This window comes from Anomalospiza imberbis, chromosome 6, assembly GCF_031753505.1.
Source record: "Anomalospiza imberbis isolate Cuckoo-Finch-1a 21T00152 chromosome 6, ASM3175350v1, whole genome shotgun sequence".
Classification (NCBI taxonomy): Eukaryota; Metazoa; Chordata; class Aves; order Passeriformes; family Viduidae; genus Anomalospiza; species Anomalospiza imberbis.
This window is the reverse complement of record NC_089686.1, coordinates 17,728,087-17,752,208: the sequence shown is the minus strand read 5'-3', so window position 1 is coordinate 17,752,208 and position 24,122 is coordinate 17,728,087. Positions and strand designations below refer to the sequence as shown.

General features: G+C 38.9%; 1 protein-coding gene across 4 annotated transcripts; it reads left to right on the top strand.

The window, feature by feature from the left end:
• Nucleotides 1-331: 331 nt before the first annotated feature.
• ZC3H14 (zinc finger CCCH-type containing 14) lies at nucleotides 332-23,894 on the top strand. Of its 4 annotated transcripts, XM_068192652.1 has the most exons (17): nucleotides 332-461; nucleotides 1,210-1,252; nucleotides 4,519-4,633; nucleotides 7,523-7,563; nucleotides 7,714-7,909; nucleotides 8,248-8,668; nucleotides 10,085-10,245; nucleotides 11,303-11,403; nucleotides 13,555-13,710; nucleotides 15,196-15,270; nucleotides 15,717-15,873; nucleotides 17,409-17,632; nucleotides 19,764-19,884; nucleotides 20,814-20,950; nucleotides 22,004-22,098; nucleotides 22,898-23,004; nucleotides 23,614-23,894. In XM_068192652.1, the coding sequence occupies exons 1-17, from the start codon at nucleotides 426-428 to the stop codon at nucleotides 23,618-23,620; spliced, it is 2,193 nt and encodes a 730-aa protein (XP_068048753.1). In that variant the 5' UTR covers nucleotides 332-425; the 3' UTR covers nucleotides 23,621-23,894. The 4 variants fall into 4 exon arrangements, with proteins under 4 accessions (XP_068048753.1, XP_068048755.1, XP_068048756.1 ...); XM_068192653.1 differs by lacking the exon at nucleotides 1,210-1,252 and having other exon boundaries at nucleotides 437-461; XM_068192654.1 differs by lacking the exons at nucleotides 22,004-22,098; nucleotides 22,898-23,004; nucleotides 23,614-23,894 and adding an exon at nucleotides 21,607-21,738 and having other exon boundaries at nucleotides 345-461.
• Nucleotides 23,895-24,122: the final 228 nt, after the last annotated feature.

Genomic DNA, 24,122 nt, shown 5'->3' with positions numbered 1-24,122 from the left:
GAGAAAAGGAGGTGACAAAGAGGTTGTGGTGGGCACCAGGAAACCTTTATAGCTGTAGTGTGGCATTAAAAGTTACTTGAATACTTTGTGTATAGCTATACTGTAATTTATTTGTTTTTTAACAGAGTATTCAATTTGTGTAGTTCTCGAGAAAGAGCACTGATGTTGAAATAAGCCCGCAGCTGTGGTTCCGGCACTCAGGGTCACGCCGGCTCTGCGGGCGCTGAGGAGCAGGCCCCGCGGCCTCCGCCCGCCGCTCTCTCCTCCGCCCCCGGGTCCCGCCGCGGTGCGGGCGGTGCGGCCGCCGCCCGGCAGGGGGCGGTGCGGGCGGAGGCCGCGCGCTGAGCCCGAGCGGCGCTCGGTACCCGCGCGGGCGGCGGTGGGAGCCGGGCCCGGGGCCGGGACGGGGGAGGCTCGGCGCGGCCATGGAGATCGGCACCGAGATCAGCCGCAAGATCCGGGTGAGAGAGAAGCGGCCGGGTCGCTCCCTCCGCCCGCGGCAGGAGGCAGGCCCAGCCGGCGGCTGAGGCACCGGGCTCCGGCCGCCCCCCCCTCCCTCGTCACGGCTGCCGGCGGCGGGGTCCTTCGGCCTCCGGACTCCCCGGGAAGGGCGGGAGCAGGAGAGCCGTTTCTGTGGGAAGCGGAGTCGGGGTACCCCTGTCCCCCGACGGGCAGCTGCCAGGTGCTCTCTGTGTCCCGGGGCTGCCGCTCTCGCCCTGCAGAGCTCGCCCGGCCCCGGGGCTGCCCGGGGGGCGCGTAGCTTGGCCGGGTGAGAGCCCTCGGTACCGGCAGGGCCTGTCAGCGGCTCCCGCTCGGCAGTCACAGTGTGGAAATCCCGGCAGGTTTCTGTTGCCCTGATGAGCTGGGAATTACCTTGTATCAAACCATCTTTGATTCGTTTTCTTTGCACCTTGTGAGTCCGGGTGGTCTCTGCTTAAAAAAGGACAGCTGGGACTTGGAGGTTGAATGCTAGCGCCGGGATGTGGTCTATCGGAAATACGGCGCAGAGTGAGATTCCGTTACTCTGCTGTCAGCCCCTCGCTCTTAGAACGTTCCTGTCCTGAGCAGTAGAGAATAGGAAAAGTTTGACATGTTAAACCAATGTGTTCAAACAGTAAATGAGAAAAACTTTGCTAAGCCTCCCACCTCTTGCCAGTTAGAAATACTTTGTTGATCCATCCCTTAAATAATATTTCATTATTTTTTTAGGGTGCTATAAAAGGAAAGTTACAGGAGCTGGGGGCTTATGTTGGTAAGTTTTGCCATGTGTTCAGCAATCTTCTCTAGATAATTTTTGTTATGTAGGAAAAGAAACCAGCTTAGCTAATGGAATTTACCTGTGTTACTGCGTACAGAAGCCTTAAGCATGAGAAGAATTACCTGAAGTGATGGACTAGTAAGAAAGAAAGAGGCATACTTCACAAAATATTAGTCTAAGCATAAGAGGAAACAGTATGTGAACATCAGTATATGAAGAACTAAAAGAAAATAACTAAGAATTAAGTCTAATAGTTTTCCCCTTTAGAAATGTTGGCAGGAGATTTGAAAGAACAACAAACCATGACATGAATATCTACGGAAATTTCTTTGAAGCATTAGGAGAAACATTATATAAAACAAGAGCCTTGGAAATACAGCAGCAGTTAGCTGTGACCACTCTGAGATGGAGTCAGTCTTTCTTAGGCATATTTTTATCAGCTCTTGAATTCAGGGTGAGGCATCTCTTGAAATAGGAAAAGAGGACAAAGATGAGTGAGTGGCTTAGGAAATTAAAAGGCCCCGTCAGAAACATTAAGTGGGACAAACCTTTAAAATGAAAGAGTTATGTTGAGCTAATGATGATGAAATATGTGTATCTGAGTCTTAGAGGCAGGGGGAGATTTTATTTTGGTTTGTGACAGGAGGGGTGAGCCGTGTAAGCATCTGTGGTCTTATGGTTTGTTTTTTTCTGAATCTGTGAAGAAGTGGATATTGCATTCCAGAGCAGCCCTTCTCTGCAGCAATAGAAGTTGGTAACAGCATTCTGTTGGAAATAAAATACCTCAATCCTGAAACTGCATTTTTGTTGTTTGTGATGTTTCTTGGATTTCAGGTGAAGAAAATGACTTAAGAGCATAATTTAGAGATTCTGTGAGTTGCAGAGCCGAGTTCAAAGATTGTTTGAGCCCAAATTCATCTTCTTTCCTGTTTCAAGGGAGGCATTGTATTTATGGAAAAATGTATTGGCTCCATAGAAGGGAGTTGCATAAATGTATTGGCTCCATAGAAGGGAGTTGCATATGAGCTGACATTCTGAACTCAGTTGGTGCCTAGGAACCGTGTTTAGAACTTTTTAATTGTAAAATCATCTTTTTCACCATCTCAAAGCTTGTTTTTTTAAGTAACTCATTTTTTGTTGTTTATTTGGTTGGGGTTTTTTACCAGCATTCCAGGTTTCAATTTCTCAGTCCTTGATTCTTTGCTTTCTCCTGTATTTCTGAAATAAAAGCCTCTAATACTGAGATGCAGGTAGAATACTCGATATATCAAAGAATACTTTGATTCCAGCTATGACTATTCTTTCTTTGTTTGCCTTCTGTCTCTTGTATTCAGAAGACAGGTTTCCTGTATTCCCAGGATCAGCAGACAATGTCTGCAGTTTCTTCTCAGTCAGCTTCTGAACTTCTTTAAATAACTTTATTCTTTATTGCTAAGTCTGTCTTGTCTTGGCCTCTTTTTTCTTTTTAAACCACTGTTTCCAAATTTCTGTGATTTTTCAGGTTTCTTTTCTTGACTAGAGTATTTTGGACAACTTTTAAAGTAATCTTTTTCAAAAACTCCATTTCTTCTTTCAGGTAACTAGTAAAAAGTGGTTCTCCCTCATTCTAGCCTCTACAAAAGAACCATGCTTTTGTTTCTTTCTTTCTAACTACTAATTCTTTTCTCTTGAAAAGTCTTTTACAAGAAGATATTTTGAAACTTACTTGTTGTGTAGAGCTTACAAAGGAAATATTCATATATTTTAAGCAAGATGAAGTCAGTTAATTATTCATCAGCTAGGAAATTTTTCAAAAGGCTGTAGTTCCACATGCAGTTTAAGTTGGCATAAGCCAACACAGTTACTAAGAAAGTTTCTTTCCTTCTTCTATCATACTGTTATACGTAATTGTGCTAACTTATGTTTTTATATGTACTTAAAATATCTTCTTTACTTTATGATGTGTTGAACCACCTGGAGAGCTTATCATGTTTAAAAGTAGCTTGGCCGATAAATAAAATTCATTCTAAGGCCCTAGGTCTGAACATCAGTCAGTCTTGTACAACTTGTAGTTTGCAGTGAAAAAGAAACCCAAACACAAAGCAGCAACAACAAAATCTGAAACAAACAAAAAGCCACCAAAAAGACGTGAGGGTTTAAGCTCTGAATGGGTTATGTTTGGACAACTGAGTAGTGGTAGTGCAGGTACAATGTGTGAATGGTGTTTTTGTAGTCTAGGGGAGAGATAAATTATTTACAGTGTACATAGATATAGAAGAAAGGCAATTCCTTTCATTTGGATTTCTATTTTTTTCTATTTTTCATTTTTTAGGTCTTTTTAGTCCTGTGTACTTAGCACCAGTGCTGTGTCTTAGCTTGATTAAATAAGCACAGCTGTATTTAATCAATACAGCCTTGATTCAGGTTCATAATTTGAGGTATTTCCCAGCTACTGTTGTTATGTTCATATCATGCCATGGAGTGGAATTGGAGAGCATGAGATCTTTGATTAAACCAAATTGAAGTCAGTGCTCAAGAAGCACAACTAATGCCTTTGAGCATCAGTTATGGCAGTCAGTCCTTCAGCAGAGGCCAGAGCTAGGCCAAAGCAAATTGGCAAATACCACATTCCCCAAACCCTTAATGTGATAATGTTGGGCTCTGAGCACCTTCCTATGCATTCTGAGGAGTGGAAGTGCCTTGTGTGCAAGGGAATGGGTTTCTCACTGTGTATGAAATTGCATGCATTACAGAATAGAAATTCAGTCTTGAGGTTACTGGGATTTGCTTTATTTCTGTAGGTAGAAAATCTGGAAGTTAATACAGTTTTGATTTGTTTAATGCACATATCAGAAATGGATATTCATTTGTTTAGTTTTTATAACTAAAGGAAATTTGACAATGATTAGGTGCTGTATTTGGAAATATTTGAGGTGATGAATATTGTAGATGTTTGCTAGTATTCAAGAAAAAGGATATAGGCAGCAGAGTGGCTTTCTTTTATTTTGTCCTTCTTTCTGTTCTGTTTACTCACTTTTTAAATGCACTGATCTTCAGCTTATGCTCTTGTGAAGTTGATGATCTTTTATTCCTTGCATGTAAATAAGACTTGTATTGAACCTCAGATGAAATGGAAGTCTTGTAAATTTGCTTGCCTAATCCTCTGCCTTAGTAGTCTATATAGTAAGACAGACAAAAAAATCGGTTTCTTTTTTAAAGATGTTTGCTATGTCTTCCATGATTTATTATACTTTAAAACTATGTATTTCTCTTTCTATTAGATGAAGAGCTCCCTGATTATATTATGGTTATGGTGGCCAATAAGAAGAGTCAAGAGCAGATGACAGAAGACCTTTCCCTTTTCCTTGGAAACAATACTGTCAGGTTTACTGTCTGGTATGTTTGCAAGCTACTTGTCGCACTTCTTATCAGTAGTGCAGGACTGTTTTCTATAAGTGACACCTGACATTTAAAAAACTTATTTATCTTTCCATTGTGTAATTTGCATTCATAAAAACTTCTACTTTGCATGTCTAATAAGTACATTAGTTTTAGTCTGTGAGCAGTTAGGCTTTTGAGGTGATAGATGGCAAAGGACTGGAGGATGTATTTGTTTATAAACCAGTTAGATTTGTAAATAAAGTGCTCAGATAAGTGGGGGCTGTATGTTGACTTAAAATTATTCCTGCAAAAGCCCCTGTGAGCACGAGAGCATTGTTACCTTCAGTTAGATGTGGAAGACCAATCTGTTTGCTTTTATGCTAACAGTGCTTCAGGTTGCATAGGAATTACTATATCAGGGCAGATGAGCAGTGGATCTAATTCTGTGTACTGTCTTTGACAAGGCTTAGCACTAAATGCTTAGGTATTCCCACCTCTCAGGCTATTTATTTATTACCACCACCCAACTCTAAAAATCAAAAGTAGAACCTCAGAAATACTGCAAACAGAAGTTAGCAACACTTCAGCTCTACTGTCAGCTCCTGCCAATGAAGATTCATTTATTCCATGCTGCATGACCAATTTAGCCATTATATTCCTCATGCATTTTCTAATACTGAATTTGTTTTACAGTAGAAACCTGTAAGTAAATCAGACATTTGACATTCAGAGATTTTGTTGCTTTCAGAGTTGTGTATTTTTTCAAGTTAATCTTATTTCTGAATCTCCTACCTAATAGAGCTTTAAGGAACCTTATTTTGTTTTGTATAGATGAGAAAAATACTACAATTTATTTCTTTTACCATTTGCTTTCTTTGACATTTTCATACTGACAATTTACATTCACTTCCAATATTTCTTCTATGTAATTACTTCCTAGGAGCTTTTCTGTTATTGAATAGCAGAGAGAAACATTTTAGAAGTTGTCTGTGTTATGAAATCATAAATACTGACAAAAAATGAAATAGTTCCAGCTATTACAATTCGCTGTATTAGCTATTTAAACTGATGTATTTCCAGGTGATAGTGTAACTTGTGTGGATATAGTTTGATTTTACTTACACAGGTGTCATTTTTCTCCTGGCATTTTCAAAAATATAAGAAAGTAGTACAATTAAGCATGGAACTCTTTTTTGAAAACTGCACAGGCATTTCTTTGCTGCCTCTTGTGGCCTGCCTAGGTGAAGCTTTTGCATTTCAGTGTATCAGGAAATCATGCAGTTGTCTTCCTCACAGTAGTTTTAGGAATCAGACAAATCAGAGAAGTTTACAGGTGGATGAGGATGTAGCTCCTGTACTATGGTTTTGACTGAATCCTGATATACAGTAAGAAATAGTGTAGCAGAAAACACTTCCATGGCTTTGTAAATTAAACTAAAACTTTCTTGAAAAAATAATAAATATGTAGAGAAGGCAAATTTCAGCAAAGAAATCAAGATCATTTTATATATTTATATTTAAAATTATGTGTTGACTATATGCATATATTATACCACCAGCTGGTTTTGACTCCTGCTTAAATTTTAACCATAGTGACTGTTTTAACCCTAAGTCAGTATTCTCATATACATATAATCTATATACAAACTCAATGTTAAGAATGCTCTATCAGGTACCAAAGTAGGTATTGATTAAAAGAAGGATGGAAAAGAAGACAAGATGAAAGCTATGAATAAGCTGTAAGGGGACTGGTGGAAAAGTGTTACATAGCATTGTAGCTGGGAATTTTATATGCCTTTACTTCTTCTAAAGACGACCCAAAATGTATATGTTCTTAAATGTTGGTTAAGTACAGTACTCAACAAGATCTGCCTTGCTTGGTTTGTCTCTCTGGCTGCTAATTTTGGGCCTCCTGGCAAAAGTTTTGCAGCAATTGCGACAAACCTGGCAATCCTGCTGGTTGGGCACCACTTGTTACTCTGAACCAAGCGTCCGATCAGTTATCCTGAGGTCAGTGTGAAAACTGATCTGCATCACCAGAGCTCAGCTGACAAGTGTTCTAGTGAAAACTCACAAGGAGAACGAGTATAAACCTTCATTATATCCACATGCAGTCTTTTGAATATGTTCTTGTACCTTAGCTCATTTCTAATATTCAGCCTAAATTATGGACTTGCCCATTATCAGGTTTGAATTCCAAGTAAGATAGGAGTTTGTGTTGGTTTTTTTTTCTTTCTTCTCAGTGTAATATGTGTTTATTTTTGAGCAGCCTTATTGTATTAAAGTCATGTAATTTTCTGTGTTACTTCAGCTTAATTCCTTTTTCACAGGCAAAGGGCAAATTTGGCACTTTGCTGAGATATTTTTGCTTACTAGCACATCTCAGAGAATATTGTTGGTATATACAAACCATCCTGGAAGAATCCTGAGAATCTTACATATTATGAGTTATATACTGTTTGAATACTTACAATTATGTTTAACTCTACTGTGTAACTGAAGTTTCATATACAAAGTAAAAGTTTAGGCTATGCTTTAGGCTTCTAACTTAGGTTTTTTGAATCAATCTTTTTGATACTTAACTCCATTGATTGTAGTGAAAGGTGGATAGTATTAGCTTTGATTATGTAAACCAACTAAATGCCAAAAGTGGATGATGTGATGAATATGCTACCTGCATGTGCAAGACGTACTGGAGGCAAGGTACTTTAAGCCTCTCTTTTGAGGTTAAACATACTGTGGTTGATGGAAAGTGAAGTCTTAAGGGTGGAAAGGAGGTGGGTTTCTGAAAAATTATTAGTCTCTAGATAGGTATCTCTATCTCTGTTAGTCTGAATGCAAGTTAAAGTTTTTTATTTCTCCTCTTTCTCTTTTGCTTCCTTCCCTGTCTGTTGTCTATTTCAGGCTCCATGGTGTTTTGGATAAGCTGCGATCTGTGACTACTGGTAAGTAAGAAAATTAAATTTTGAGTGAAGGGAGGCTTATTTTTTTTCTGTGTAGTGTTATATGTCTGAGTTGCAAAAATATCTTGGCTGTTTCATTAATTTTTAGTTTATGTGGTTTAATGTAAAAGTGAAAGGTACCTGTCTCCACAGAACCAACCAGCATAAAATCTTCAGAATCTAATGTCTTTGAGAGCAACCTGCTTTCCAGCAAAAGCAGTTCATGTGTGAGTGATGAGAGGAGACGTGAGGATATCTTGCCACCTCTTGCAGTGTCAAGCACTCGGACTGAAAGAAACGACTCCAGAGTGTCAACCAGCTCACAGGAGCAGAGGAACGCTGCTTCCAGGTAAGGCTGCTGGCTACTTCCTAGAACACCTTCAGACATCAATAGTTGTGTGAGTGTAGTAGCCATTCTAAAGAGTGCAGACTCTTGGAAAGATACAAGTACTTTTGAAGAGTAAATCATTGCTACAATTTGTTGTACAAAAAACATTAAATCAGAACTCAGTTCTTTAAGCAATATGGGCTTAGATTAATTAACCAAACTCAAAATATCAATGTCTTAACTTTGTATAAACAATAATACCTTAATGATTCTTCCCTCTTGGTTTTAATTAAAAGACAGTTCTCATTTTCCAGGACTTGACTTGCAGATAACAGTTGTCGATTTCTTTTTTTTATCAGGCAGTCTTGTGAAGATGGTTCTGCATCCCGCTTAACATCTACTGTCAAGCCTTTGAGGGAATTGTCACCTTCTGAAGCTGTAATTGACATTAAACCTGAACCAGATGATCTAATTGATGAAGACCTAAACTTTGTGCAGGAGAATCCTTTGTCACGGAAGAAACCTATTGTGACTGTAACTTACGGTTCCTCTCGTCCCTCGGCTGAGATCTACCGGCCACCAGCTGTCAGGAGTGCAGAGGGCAACGTTCACGTGCCCAGATTGTCACAACAGGGCAGCTTGCAGGGGAGCCGCCAGTTAGACACACAAGGCTGCAGGTCTTTGGAAACAGGCCAGCTGTGCAATCCAGAAACATTTGGCAGCTTAGCAGAAGGTCACAGACCCACCTCCAAACTCTGTGCTGATAAAGTGGCCATTGAGGTTGGTACAACCTTAACTATTGCAAAAGTTTATTCTTGTTAGGAACCTAAATTGCTATGTACACTTCAGTAAAATCTTGACCTCAGAGAAATCAAAAGACTTACGTCACTAGTACCAGTAGGTTTGAGATTTCATCCTTTGAGTCCACGTAAAAACAGATTGCATAATTTGACATCATTATCTGAGAGCTTGCTGCATCTCAGATTTAATTACCATGTACATTTTCATGTCATATTGACTTGGACTAACAGGTTTGCACATTATTGAGCTGCATATGATGAATCAGAAATTATAATTCTGATCTTAAGATCCTTGAACCAGCATGATTTTCCCTAAGAGCTATATATACCCCCAGCTTTACACAGTCATGTAAATCAGGATTTTTGGCATGCTGTTTATTAGCCCAGATACATTGATGATGAGGATTATTATTACTATTCTATTTAGAGCCATGTGAGTTACGAATTCTTTGGGATGGATGTTGGACAAGGACAAACTAAAGGATGATTGCTGCCCTAAGTACTTTGGAGGCCAAGCTAAGCCAGGCAAAGTGGTAGTCCTAGCTGATAGACTAACCATATTAATGAAGAGCTTTTTTTGAGAGGAATGAAAATAGTTATGGCTGCTAATGTTGTAATGAAGCAAGTATTTTACATACCTTGTATTGCAAGTGCATCTATGTTTATTGCTGCTCATAAAATTCTCTGTCTTGGCCACTACTTAATTCTGTGTAAAGAGTAATGAATTTTACTTGGAAATCTAGAATGCTCTACAATGATACATGCTGGTGTCTTAGTATTTGAGAATGGAGAAGTGCAAACGAGAATATAGTGATTTACTTAATGTACATAAGTCGCTGATGAATGTCAGGAACATCTCTCCTTGGAAATGTTCAAAAAAGGTCTTGTGATACTTTCCTTCTCTTACTGTTTCATGAATAATGTTCAGAAGAGACAATAGGGACCTTGCACTGTCTAAACTGGACCATCCTGACTGTGTGTAACAATTAGCATCCTTTGAAATTTGTAATTTCCTTGCTAGAAATGAATCCTTGCACCTATCTGAAATTAGATTTGATACAGAGGAAGAAAGTAATTTATACTTATTTCACTTTTCTCTCTGACTTTCAACATACTCATCTTGAAGAATACTATTCCGTAGGTGTTGGATAATTTTTCTGTACTTGAGAGTTTTTTTATTCTTTTTTTCCCTTAGTGTTGTTTACAGTTACGTTTCCAGTGAGATGTTTCATTGTAAATGTGTCTGATTTTCATATTATCCAGAGCAGTCCCTTTACCAACTGGAATTGAAGTTCTCCATCTCCTGGCTCCAGGTGGAATTGCAGGGCCTTCTTTGCTGGCTGATTGATACGTGGTTTTGCTAAATGAGCTGTTTTGCCTGCTCTGTATGTTGTAGGAGGAAAGCTCCAGGAAGAGACGGCTACCTGTTGTAAGCTCGGTAGTTAAAGTGAAAAAGTTCTGTAATGATGGAGAAGATGAAGAGGAAGAGGAAGACTATGGATTGCGAACAGGAAGCATCTCCAGCAGTGTGTCTGTACCTGCAAAGCCAGAAAGAAGGTACTGAAGATCTCAGTGTTTCTGAGTTTTGAAGAATTAATATAATGAACGAAAACTTTGGAAGTGGGGAAAATCAGTTTGCACTTTCAAAAATTCAGTAAAGCATTTTAATGTATTTTGTACTATCTCACAACTCTGTGAATGGGATGGCTGTTTATGCAACCCTTTTGCCTTTGATTTTGTAACCTCTTTTCATTATTGCATGTAAGATGCAATGGAGTGTGAATTTTTACATTATTTGGGTGAAGCTTACTAGCAAAAGAACATTAATGTTGACATGTTTCAGACCAGGTATTTGTTGTGGTAAAATAATTTTTCAGTAATTTGATTTATTTTCAGGAATTATTTTCAAACCAGTTATCACTTATCCTTTAAGGTGATTTCAACTTTTCAAACAATCTTCAGAGGTTTTTTCTTTTTTTCTGCTCCCTAGTTCTAAGTGTCAGGCATTAGTCAAAATACATATCTTCTGTATCTGTTTTTTAACAATAGAGTAAGAACATATAAACTAGAGAAGAGATGGTTCTAGTGGTAGCTTGTATAAGATTTATTTTAAGCTAATACACTGTATTTAATTTATCTTCAGTACCACAGTATAGTGGTCTGATTTAACTTCCTTATTGTTGATGTTAAAGACAAGCCGAAAGCCTTTTTTTACAAATAAATGTTTTTGATAGAGTCAGTCTAATTATGCAGCTGGTTCACATTTCTTAGAATGGGTGCATAATTATTGGTGCCAACACAAACATAGCAAGATATAAGTGGTGGGCAGAGGTGGGAAGAAATTAATGGCAGCGAATGCCTTTCATTTGTAGCATCGTTTTACAGAAGCTTGAGAGGTGAAATCACACATCTGGACCTCCGTTTTTTAGAGCATTTTGTGGATCTCCATCCGCTGAGAGAATAGATTAACTGAAAACTGTTCTGGATAAGATAATTGTAGATTATGATTTCTGTTAATATTATTCCTGTATTAACCTGTTGAAACAACTGTCTTTAACATGGATACGATTGCTGTGCAATCCATGTATAATTATTTTTTTTTTATTTCCTTTAGACCTTCTTTGCCGCCTTCAAAACAGGCCAATAAGAATTTAATACTGAAAGCAATCTCTGAAGCACAGGAATCAGTTACAAAAACAACCAATTATTCTGCTGGTAATTAGCATTGATTTTTCTTGTGTTAATCTGTAATATTTTCAAATTTTGTTGTGTAAATCCAAGCTGAAGAAAGCACTTAGAGATAAGACAGAATGCTAAATAGCAAGTCAGCTATATATGAGGGATTTACCGTGTCCTGTTTCATTACACTGATGTTCAGTGATGATTTATGAAAACATGAAAGAGGGAGAGAAGTGGTATTTAAAACATTAATCAAGACAGTAAGTCCATGAAGTGTATAGACACAAAATGGAAGTGCCCAAAGTATTCTGAATTCAATAGTTACCAAGGGGAAATGAATCAGAATAAGCCAGGTGGTTTGAACTATTTACTTGATCTCTTTTCCCTTTCTTCACATTCCTTCTTCCTTCTGAGAGGGGAGGAGAAAAAAGCCAAACAGCAAAAAAATGAAAATGCACTGGATTTAGATACTAGATGTGCAAAATAATGAGGAACAAAGTGATTGATGTATATCAGGGTATGTTGATAAGTATCAGGATGTGTATGACGATGTATATTGTGCTTTAACAGCAAGGCTGCAGTTCCAGTTCAGTGATTTTAGTTGCAGTTGACACAGCAGTTGAGCAGTTGTCTGTATGTAGGCATTCAGTTCTTCTAGCTAGGAGAGACTTCTGAAGAAGGACAAATCCAGCTATTGTCTCTTGCTTTCATCTCACTGGGTGTTGATAAATCTACACGTTGTCAGCAGGACACATCGCACCTTGCCAGGGAAGGAACATTCGCTAAACTATTTAAACCATGACTTTTATACCATCTGAAGTCTCTTGCCTGCTCTCTCTCAAATTCTTCAAAGTGTAAGAAGCAGTACTTTGAGGTGAGGCAGGGAGCTCTTCCCTGTGTACAAAACAGTATGACAGGAAATGATACATAGCTAGAAAAGTCTAAATTAATTAAAACTGTCGATTTTTTTAATAGTGGTGATCTTGTAGTTTGACTTACCAACATGAGAATATTTCAGTGAAGCGACCAGAAGGCACCACTTTGTTGTTTAATATGGAGGTGATTTGTGAATTTTATCTGAAGTATCATGCAGATTCTTTCACTTCAGAAGTAATATTTAACGTATTTTTTGAAGTATTTTGAATGGAATATGGAAGTAAGCTAATTTAAAACACATAAACCAGTAAAACAAAACAGTAAATTCATAAATAATTAATCCAATACTTGAGTGGTACCTATTAGTTGTTTGTGTCAGAAGTTGAATGCTAATCTGATTCTTAACCAAGGGAAGAGTTTAGCTTCTCACAGTCAGCTCTCACAGTCTTAGCAGAAGCCAAGTAAAGAAGTCAACCTGTTGTCCTGCTACCCCCAAATTCCAAGCCACAGCTATCTGTACAGAGGTTTAGAACTACCTGAAAGGAGGTTGTAGTTCTGACAGGGTCGATCTCTTCCCAAATAGCAAGTGGTAGGGCTAGGGGAAGTGGCCTCAGGTGGTCCTGGTGGAGGTTAAGACTGCATATTAGGAAGAAGTTCTTCATGGAAGGGGTGGTCAGGCATTGGAACAGGCTGTCCAGAGAAGTAGTGGAGTCACCATCCCTGAAGGTATTTAAAGAGGTGTAGATGTGGCACTTAGTGGCATGGTTTAGTGGTGCACTTGGCAGTGGTAGACTAGTTTACAGTTGGACTTAGTGATCCTGAGGGTCTTTTCAAACATAAGTGATTCTATGATTCTGCTGCCATTAAATTTTATATTCTATTTGCAAGCACTTCAGCAAAGGATAAGCTAGCATCATATGAAGAGTCATATTGATGATCCATGATTATTTATATGAAAGATGGAATGAAAAGTGATTTCAAAACTGTCAGAAAGTACCACATTAATTTTAGGTAGAAGCGGATTAATGAGTACTTTGCTGTTGTCACTCTAATCCTTCTCATGCTGTTTTGTCTTACAACTAGGTGTTCTGAGATGCCACTCAGGGTGCTCTGTGCACATGCACAAATATACTTGAACACTAAGAATTTTACAGGTAGCTGAAGATGATTTTTGTGGAGACAGACACTTGAGATATTTTTTTGTGTGTGTGTGAATTTGTGAGAGTTATTTTAGCACAATATATCTAAAAACAGTACTATTGTGTGATTGGGTACTATGTAAATTATTTGCCATTGTTTCTCTATTTAAAGTTCCACAGAAACAGACTGTTCCAGTTGCACCAAGAACTCGAATTAGCCCAGAAGAATCACAGTTAGAAGTCATTCATGTGCAAAGCAGACTGCCTGTTCTGAGTTCTCAACTTCAAGTGGAAGAGTCAAAGGACCAGACAGTTGAAGAAATGCAAGGTCATCTGATAATATTCTTTAAGAATTTATATCAGGGGATATCATTTTACAAGCTGAGCAGAGAAAAGGAAAGGAGTGCTTTTAATTTTTAAGTCTGGATCAGAAGCTGCATGCAGAGCTGCCCTGAAGACCATGCAGCTTTCTAAAGCATGGCTGTCAGATAGATACATGTATCCAAACACACACTCAGACAACCTCAGAGGAATTAATCAGTAGGCAAAGAATGTTACAGCGTTGTGACATGTCACTGAATAATAATTTTGCAGAAGCACTTACATTTGGATAGCTTCTCTTTTCTCCATCCTTTGCATGTTTTCCTTAGTATCTTGTAGGAGTAATTCTGTCACAAAGCTTAAGTGAGAGTGAAGATACTCTAGAGTATTTAGAACACTTTTCCAGTGTATGAAATATTAAAAGATTCTTTCAACACTTGGTTTCCACACTAACGGTTGTAGTGTTTTATTTTCAGTTTAAATATAAGAATACTTTATTTGCTCTTACAGAACAGCTGATACCAGGCTAACTCTGTCAGCTTTGGTTTTTACTTCTGTTTTGAATCTCCTAAAGGGCATAATATTTAAAGGCAGTCAAAGTACTTTTTCAGCATGGTTTTCTTATAGAGGATGGGGAATAGTCACAAGGAATCATAGAAGTCACATAGAAGTAAGGCAGGGGAAAAATATTTCTATAACAAGTACTTAGTTTATACTTGCTAAGTCTTTAGACATTTGGATTATGAATAAAATTTGGTTTTGAGTAAGATTTTTGTTACATCATCCTATGGTCATTGTAAAGGAATGGTGAACGTTCATTATTTAAATAAGATTTTTGCAGTTGCTTATTCCTAATATAGATATATTTGGAATCTTTCTGCCACCCTGAAGTAGTTGAAATTGTATCTGCAAAGTATGTGAGAAAAAGCTTTATCAGCCTTTGAATTAATGCACATAAAATAATTATGCTAAATATTTTCACTCTTTTGCCATTGAAATGGAAATGATAGTTTGCTTAGGAAATCTACAGAAAGCAAAAATATTTTTTTAACCATATCTCAAATGTAGAACAGTGCTGCTCTGATTTACTTAAGCTCTTTTAAGAAGACTGTAAAGTAGTCCCTTGTTAGTTGCTTTCCTCTGTGTGTCTTCTCTGAATGGCCAACTCCTCTACAAATGAGGAGGAGGAACTTGGCCTTCATCAGTTGCTGTGCCCACAGACCTCATTTGTACTGAGCAGCGATTATGGGAACAAGTAGTGTCCTACAGTACTTTGATATTGCCATGTTACTGTTCCTGAAACAATGAGAAAAGGGGTCATAATAATGAGAATGGCTTTTAAAAGTGTTTAAAGTGTGAATGTTGATTTTTTTTTAATTGAAAGAATTAGAGCGTGTGCCTCAGTTCTCTAATCTATAGTTTCATGTTGACGTCCTGTAAAGTATGCTTCTTATTGTTTTGTGGTTTTGTTGTTTTTTTTTTTTTTTTTTAGGAATTGAACAAAAGGAGCTCTCTTGTCGGCTTCAGATTGATCCTGTGATTGAAGATGCCTTGCAAGTGACTCAGGGTTAAGTCTTCTGATCTTTTATTTTCAAATCTAATATTACTGGCCAGTGAATGTTAAGACACTCCTTTTCAATTAATTATACTGATTTCTACAATTATCTAGTTTTTACATCTCTAAGGAATGAAAGCATTACATTAGTAGCTGTTCAGAGGATGAGAGATTTGGAGGGGGAGGGGAGTTGCCCCCCCTGCAATACTGTTTCAGCATAGCCATTCCACTTAGAGAATTTCCTGATCTGACCTAATATGGCTTATGGCTACTGTTGATTCACCTCTGTGGAATTAACAGGGAATTAAAAACGTTTGCTGGAAACTACTAGGAAGAAATAAAACAAAGTCAGATTGGCTTATTGACCACATAAATTGATACTAGAAATATGCTATAAGTTAAGGGCACAACTACCACCTTATTTTACACTTTTCTATGTAATTTTTCTCCCAACGCAGATTACTGTGACCCAGAGTCTCTGGTCCACTCAGATACTCGGTCCTTTATCCTGAAGAAGCCCAAGTTATCGGAGGAAATGGCGCCACAGAATCAGCAATTGGGAAGGAAGGGTACAGAGGCAGTGCGAGTTCACTCAGGACGTCTAATACAGACACGGTGAAAAGCTACTTCATTTAGGACAGTTGTTAGTGAAATTGATTGTTTGTGGTTTAGAATGAGCCATTTGGTCAGACTTGTGCTTTGTCAGTTCAGGAGGTGTGAAATCATTCAAAATGGACTGACTTTAAATAGCAAAAGAAAAAAGCAGGGGCAAAAAGCCTCACAGAAATCCTTCTCAATGGAAAATAATCCTAAGATCAACTGTAGTTTGAGCATGTCTTTGATTTGCAAGAAAGAAGAAGAAGGAACTGAAAAGTACTGCTCTTCTGTTCTGACTTCTGAAGTCTTAGTCAAGTAATAATTTTGCTTAAATTGCCTTTAGTTTTATACCTGTTCCACCCTTGGATTACATTTGTTAAGAAACATCTTTTAGCAGAGTATTGAGTGTGGTGAATCCTGGACAATGATTTAAGGCTCCTTACTGGAGAGTTTGACCAGGAGGAGCTTAAAATTCATGTCAGCTTCAAACGAAGTTCCAAGCAACAAATAGTCCTACCTGTTACAAGTTAAAACCACTCTGAACAGTGTGATGAACTTCATCACGTGGGCTGCTGTGCTTGAGAAACTGCTGGTGTTTCCTTTCTGTGAGTGGCTTTCAACAGCCTGTGTTAATTGAAAACAAAACTAACACTGAGCAAACAAACCCAGAAGGATAACCTGGCAATATCACAGTTGAAAGCTGTGACTGTGCTATAGGATAGAGGTAAATTTTTGCATGTGAATAGGTCAGTTTCTGACTGCTTCAGTCTGAAAGTTCTAGCTTGTGATGTTTTTCATGTTCTGGTTTTTGTCCTCTTAAAGGCATTCTACAGTGTAGTTGCTTTTAGCCTCACTTCATAGGGAAGCAAAGTTTATCCCATTGCTGTTTGTCTAAGATGAGAACTCCACAGTTCTCCAAATACTTAGACTCACTTGTCATTCAGGAAATCCCTCAGGTGAAATGATGGGATGGTGAAAGGTTGGAGAAATGTATGTGTTCCCTGTTTTAATGCTCCTTCTTATCCGTGCTGACTACTGTCAGATACAGGACACTAGGCTATTAGTGTCTGACCTTTTACTCAGGCTGAGTGTCAAAGTTCTTAGTATCAGTATTTCAGTTCTCTCATCCTAGTTCTAAAAACTTTTACACCACATGTTTCATAATGTGTTTTTCAGTAATTTTGAGGAGACACGTGTTTGGTGTGTTAAAAGGTTTGTAATTCCAAGAATGGTATTTGCTGTCTTTTTCTGCCTCAAAACTGCAAATTCCACAGGATTGACTGTTTGTAAATGAGTTTTTGGATCTGTCTGTTGAGCAGAATGCAACAAACTGAACTTGTACCTGAGAGCTATAGTTCTTATTAATGCCTCAGGGAGACTAGAAATCTAACATTTAAATGGAGTGCATTACCAGTAATTACTAAAAGAAGGTCTGTTACTATTTGACTCCCCATTGACAAACTTGTACTACTTTCACTCATGACCACAGCTCACATTTACTCAAACCTCTTGAGTTAGAAAATGTAAATTTACTACATTTCTTTGTTTGATAGAGACCAGCTTGCACAGCCAGAGAAACCTGCTAGTCCGAAGTTCATTGTGACACTGGATGGTGTGCCCAGTCCACCAGGATACCTCTCTGATCAGGAAGAGGAAGATACGTGTCTAATGGAAGGATTAAAGCCAGTTACCCAGCACATGTGTGCTGGCAAAGGATTGAAAGGTCTTCGAGCACAGCAGATGCAAATTGTAACCAGGCAGCTGGAGAACTGTGACGGTAATTATGCTGACCAACAGGATCTAACCTTGGTGTGCTGCTTGATCATGGCTACACCTCCTGGATTTATCATTCTTAAGAAAACAAAGTGGTGGAGTTTATTCTCCAAATTAGGCAGATGAAATCTGGGAGTTCAGTGGGACCATCTCTTCAGAAGCCTTTGTCTTGGTATACTAGAACAATATGGCACATGGTAGTTCTCCACACATCTCAGTATTGGTAAAATCTGGTTGGGTTTTTTTCAGGGTTTTTTTTTGTTTTGTTTTGTATTGGGTTTTTTGGGTTGTTGTTGGGTTTTTTTTTTGGTTGGTGGTTTTTTTGGTTTGTTTGTTTGTTTCGGGTGTTTTTTGTTTTTTTTTTTTTTGCAAATGTAGTTGGTCTTCATTGCCAGAAATCTGCCCTTCTGGTTGACCTGTTATAATTTGTCCCTGTGCTGATGGACCTGAGATGTTACAGTTAACACACTGACATGCCTTGAACTTTTAAAAATATGTCAGATGGTATTAATGTTTCTGTCGAGGGTTGTGCCAACAGAAGGAGTCTGTTAGTGTAAGGTGTTGGTAGAGATCAGTGGCTAGTACCTGAAAGTAGAACTTAACAGTGTGTGATTTTACATGAAGGTTTCTATATTTCTTTTGATTAACATGGGAAATTGCTTGCTGAACCACATGTTTGAATTGTTTAGAATGCTGACATGGTGGTGAAAGGTTACTGTTATGTCATAAGCCTGTTGAATACATGCCTGAGGGCTCTGCTTGGATTCATGTTATTTTTACTTAGATTTCTTAAGAAAATAAGGATCTTTATTTTCTGTAGTAGCAGTGTATCCAAATTTCTGAACTGAATTAAGAATACTATTTGATGCTTTACTGAAAACCTTTAATTTGCATGGATCCAGCTGTAAATGTGTAATGCAGTTATGAGAGCACCACAGCAAAAATCCATGTCCTTTCAGTTCCCTGGCTGCAGAAGTACTGCACATATCTGGCAGTCTTAAAGATTAAGGGAATGTTGTGTATCCATGCACTTTACTAGCGCAGAGAAACAGTTGTTAGAGTAGTTCCTTGCAAATCCATGCTTTGCCATGTGTATCCTCAGTTTCCTCACCAAAGCTGTTTGGTAGAGGAGAGTGTTGCCAGTACAGTCCTAGCTCTGTTAAGAATTCCTATGAAGTAGCAGGGATGGGATTGAAGCTCACACACAATCAGATCCATGTGGAAGTGATCTGTATGAGCCAGTGTGGTCCTACAACAGGATGGCACTGTTTGGCTTTGGTGGGTTGCAAGGAGAAGGCATAAATGAGGCTAAGGATGGAATGAAGCTGGAGCAATTTGTGTCATTAGTAGGATCAGAGAGGGAAGTCTAGGCAGTGCTGGAAAACTTTGAAAAGCCAAAGGTTTAGGCAGTTTTGGGAAAATAAGAAAACAGCAATATATGTACAATTGTCTGGATTTGGAAACTAAGGTTTATAAGCAATGGTAAATAGGAGAAAGTCAAAGCCCCATGTTCCCAAAAGGGTAGTGAAGGTATGGAATGTTTCAGCTTAGAATTGCTTAAAATACTTTTTGGATTAGAGTCTGAGTTCAGGTAGCTGAAGTGTCTGAACAAATTACATACAAGTGGTTCTTTTTCAGTATATGCCGCCATAATAATAAATCTGATTATCATAAAAATTGATTTTTAACTTTCATTTCTTGAAATAATTTTCTAGAGCAAAAAATATCTTGGAGAAAGGAGACATGGCTGTAATTAACTTATGGCTTAGCAGAACAGTCATAACTCAGGATCAGTTGGAGTCATTGTCTTGTCTGTTCAAGTCTTTATATCAATTCAGATTGAAAAAGAAAACTGATTTATTTTGTTTGTAAACAGTGCAAATTTGATCTTTTATGATCAAGCTGCCAAAAGGCAGCTGTCAGTTCAGTATTATGACTTTCCACTTTATGGTTTTGGAAATTTTCTTCAGAAAATATGATGTACATAAACTTTTACTGTCATGACTTTTTTGATTAAAGAGAATAGAAGTACAGTGAATTTTGATTATGGTGGATTGTTTACACCAGATTGCATATGGAATCATAAAGGTCCCAGCTTGGGGTTGTTTTTTTTTTTCTTCTTTCTTACCATTCAGTTGAAATGGAAGACTTAAGTATGCTACAAAAACAGGAGAAGGTGCTGGAGCGCTGCAAGTACTGGCCTGCCTGTAAAAATGGAGATGAATGTGTGTACCATCACCCCACACAACCTTGCAAGTGAGTAGTACAGAGCTCATCCACTTGACATGCTATTTGGATTTTCATTTCAGTCCTGCAAACTTCTGCTCAGTGTCAGTAAATATTCCAAGGCAGCACAAACCTGTCAGGGCAGGATCAGAGCTAGATTATCACACTGTTATTCCTTCTGTTTTCCACCCCTCTCCCGAGTGTCAGAACACAGGGATGGCTGCTGCACCCTTGCAGAAGAAAGCTTTAGTTTAGAGTACAGGCTGGTGTTCCTGAGCTGCTTGAAGATGCAGGAATTAGCATCTTAAAAAAAAAAATAGGCCCTCTTCTGCCAGCTGTTACAGTGCTTTTGAAGGTTAGGTTATCATTACGTAGTAATGCAGCAATTGTGGGTTTTAAATTTAAAAGAGAAGTTGAACTCTTGGACATGCCCTGTGCCTTTGACTTCTCTTCCATAAGCAGGAACAGTCCAGGAAAACTCTCTGTTTTGAGGTAACTCTTAGCAGATTGGGTAACTTCAGTTACTTGGACATTTAAATTATCTCATAAAATCTAGTGTAGCTAAATTCAAAATAAAACTCTTCAGAGAAAACTTAGGGAACGCTGCAGTCCTCTCTGGGGAAGGTCTGATTTCACATTGCCTTTGCCACTCTGTGCCGCACAGTAAGAGGGACATGTCCTAGCTTGCACCAAGGAGTTTGGGACCAAACTGCCCTGAGAGTGAGGTGGTTCAGTTGTTCACTGCATGGAGGGGGGGTCTACAGGGAGGGCAGCTGTGTGCAGGTGTGTAGGTGCACAGCTCATGCACTACACCACATGCCCCACTTGGGAGGGAACCAAGACATGCCCCAGCCCTGCTGCACCTCTGGCTTTCTGTGATACTCTGGCTTTCGTGTGCAACAGATGTTTGGGGATTTTTCTCCAAGTATGAGCTTTTGACTCAATTTCTTTTCCCTCAGAGCTTTTCCTAACTGCAAGTTTGCTGATAAATGTCTGTTCATCCATCCAAACTGTAAATACGATGCAAAGTGCACTAAGCCAGACTGTCCTTACACTCACGCCAGTCGACGAATCCCCCATCCATCTCCTAAACCAGGTGAGCACATCTTCTTGTTTTCTGAGCTTTAAATGAAAGTGCTAAAGGGACAAGAGTATTTTTGGAAACAGAAACTGACAGTGATGAAAAAATTTTTTTTTTTGCTTGAGTTGACTTAATTTTCTTACAACTCTTAATGTAAGATGAAGAATGGTAATCCAGTGTTACTGCAAAAACTGTTACCAGAAAAATCCTCCAATGCTCTTACGCAGGAGTCCGTATGAAGGCTGCGCAAGGCCAAAGTGGTGACTTGCACAGGTTGTCTGTTTCTCTGTCCCTTCTCTGAAGGGATTAGCTAGCACTGCAATTTTGCTCAGATTTTTTTCTCTTAAATTGGACATACGTTGTACCAAGGGCTTGTGACACACACTGAAAACAGAGGCTCCTGCCTTTGAACATTTTTTTCTTTAACGCCAGTGTAGGAGTGAAGTTGGTGTTATGATGAGATGACTTGCGGGGTGAGGTTACTCAGTGAAGGCAGTAGCTGTGTTTGATATGGGTTGGTGTTGCTGAGCCTTTGAACCGTACTGAGGTGCAGGGCCTCCTTTACTGCATGATCTTTTGGAAGTAATTTAGGCCCTAGTGACAGTTCAGTGCAGTTTTGTTACCTTGCCAGACACCAAGTACAATGTGCTTGTCTCCCATATCATTTCCAGCAGCTCCTCTGTATTCCTGGAAAGTGCAATGTCTGCGCTTCTCAGTCCGGTCAGTTGAAATTCTAACAGGCTTGCTGCTGTCTAAATTTAACATTTGAGATTCTCTGCCTGCCTGAATCTCTGTGTAATTTGTTGGACGTTTTGCCTTGACCGTGGTACTTCTGTCCTGAAATGCTGAAGAACCAAATTAAATTATTACCTGATAGCCTTGTTTTACTCCAGAATCTACTAACTGCATTGGGAAATGCTGTCTATATTTCTTGCTGAATTTTGGTGTATTATAAAATGGAATTTCGAGCAGAAAGATTGATATTTTTAAGGTTGTGCAGAGCTGTCTTAAAAAGGCAATTTATTCTGATCCAGACTCACTTCCTGTTCTTTTTGTTTCTACCATTAGCACCCCTGCCCACACTATCCATACCTTCCAGTAGTCTGCTGTGCAAGTTTTTTCCAGCTTGTAAGAAAATGGAGTGTCCATTTTACCACCCAAAAGTAAGATAATCTCCTATCTTCCTTCCTTTCTAGAAAAAGACTTGAAACATGCTACTTTGGGACAGGAAATGTTACTAAGAATTAACACTTCTTGCTTTTACTGTTCATATTTTAACTATGTCTTGTCTTATAAGCAGAATACACAAAAGTAATGACTTAAGAAATGTGGAAAATTATAATTTTAAGTAATCTTTCTACCAAATGCTGCTAGAGAGCTTCAAACAGGTCATATCTGTTTTCAAAATATACCCAGTCAGGATGCTGGAGTCTCAAGACTCTTGACTCTTCTTTCAGATATGGTGCAACATACCCTAAAATTTATTAATGTAATCTATACACTACAGGAGTCTATTACTTGGGTACTTCTATAGAATTGTGTCCCTGCATCTAATGCCAGGAAGTGTAGTGCTTTTTCCAGCCCTAATAATGCCAAAATACCCATGCTCAGATATTATTAGCCAGATACTCTGGCTTTTCTCCTCCCTCAGGTAATACTGTGTCATGCTCCCAACTTGTACAGAGATCAATTCGAGCTGAACTCTGTAAACTCTTGCAAGCAAAGGAATTTCCACCAGTCAGTGCAGTGGCAGTTTTGGAGTATGAAATTCATAGTTGGTACTTTTTAAAAAGGATTTTTTCTCGCTGGGCTGAGCTGGTTGCACTGGTGGAGGCGGGTGTTGGCTCATTTGCAGGTGAGATGTGTCACACAGCAGTACCAGGGTCGCAGTGCAGCTCAGCATGTTCAGGAGTTCATGCAGCCAGCACTGAGCAGCCTCTTCTGAAATATTTTTGGTTTTAGCATTGTAGGTTTAATACACAGTGTACAAGACCAGACTGCACTTTCTACCATCCCACTGTTGCTGTACCTCCACGCCACGCCTTGAAATGGACTCGAACTCAAGCCAGGTGAGAAATACCTTTTATTGTTCTTGGTTAGGTTTAGAGTGTCTTGTAACATTACTAATGTAGTTTTATTTGCAGAAGTAATGTGTGTGTGAGGAACAGCAAAGATGTATGAAGGAAAATTCCCCTTCCGGGCAGCTTTCTTTTAAAGACAACTCTGTGCTGTTGTTTGGTAGTAGTTGTAAAAACAGTAACTAATGTGATGCAAGCCTGATAAACAAGTGCCCTGCAGCTGAGATAGAGCAGTCACTGGAATCCTGACCTGGACAGGTGGTGTTTTCTGAGTTGTATTTGAATAAAGCTGAAAATCCTTTTACCATTGTTTTATCTTGTATCTAAGCTGTCTTTTCCACAATAGGTTCAGCTGTTTTCTTTGAGTGTTTCTGGCACAGCAGTTCCTTCCTGTCATCTGCCTGTGATTTCATCAACCAGTAGCAGACTTCCCAAAGCTGCAGCTATGGGCCTGCCTTAAGGCTCATGTGATTTAATGATCCAATCCCCTCTGGAAAGGTTTTAACCATTACAGGGGTAGGGCACAGAGCAGTTCTCAAATCATCTTTACAGAGGGGTAGAATTGTTCCTTATGGAATTGGTTTTTTTCTTCCTCCTCAGTGAATGAATATGATACAACCTGGACTGAGGTTTGCCTCCTCTGGACAGTAGAGGACGGGAAGATCAACCACCAGGACACAGGATGCTAGGAAAGACTCATACATTTTGGACTTTGAATATACATTCTTTTCATAAAACGAGGTTGATTGCATACTTGAAATGTCTCTAATTTTCCAAGTTTGTAAGTTTGGACAATTTTACATTTTTTTTACACTGTAAGAAAAAAAACATCTGTGTAAGAAAAGTTTTTTCTTTAAATTCCATTAAAAACCTTCAAAGCAGGTTTTGTGTTCTCTTTGGGTAATGTTCCTTGTTTAAGGGTTGTGTGTTGAAGAATAAAATATGTCAGCAGAAGCACTGAGAAAGCTTATTCCTGTGTTGGGATCACACTGGAACTACTTCTTGTCCAAGTGTTTGGTACAGTGCCCTTGGCTGTACTGCTGTCCCAGCACCCAGGGACTAAGCTCTCCACCCCAGCACAGGCACAAAGCATATGCTTTGTCTTTTGG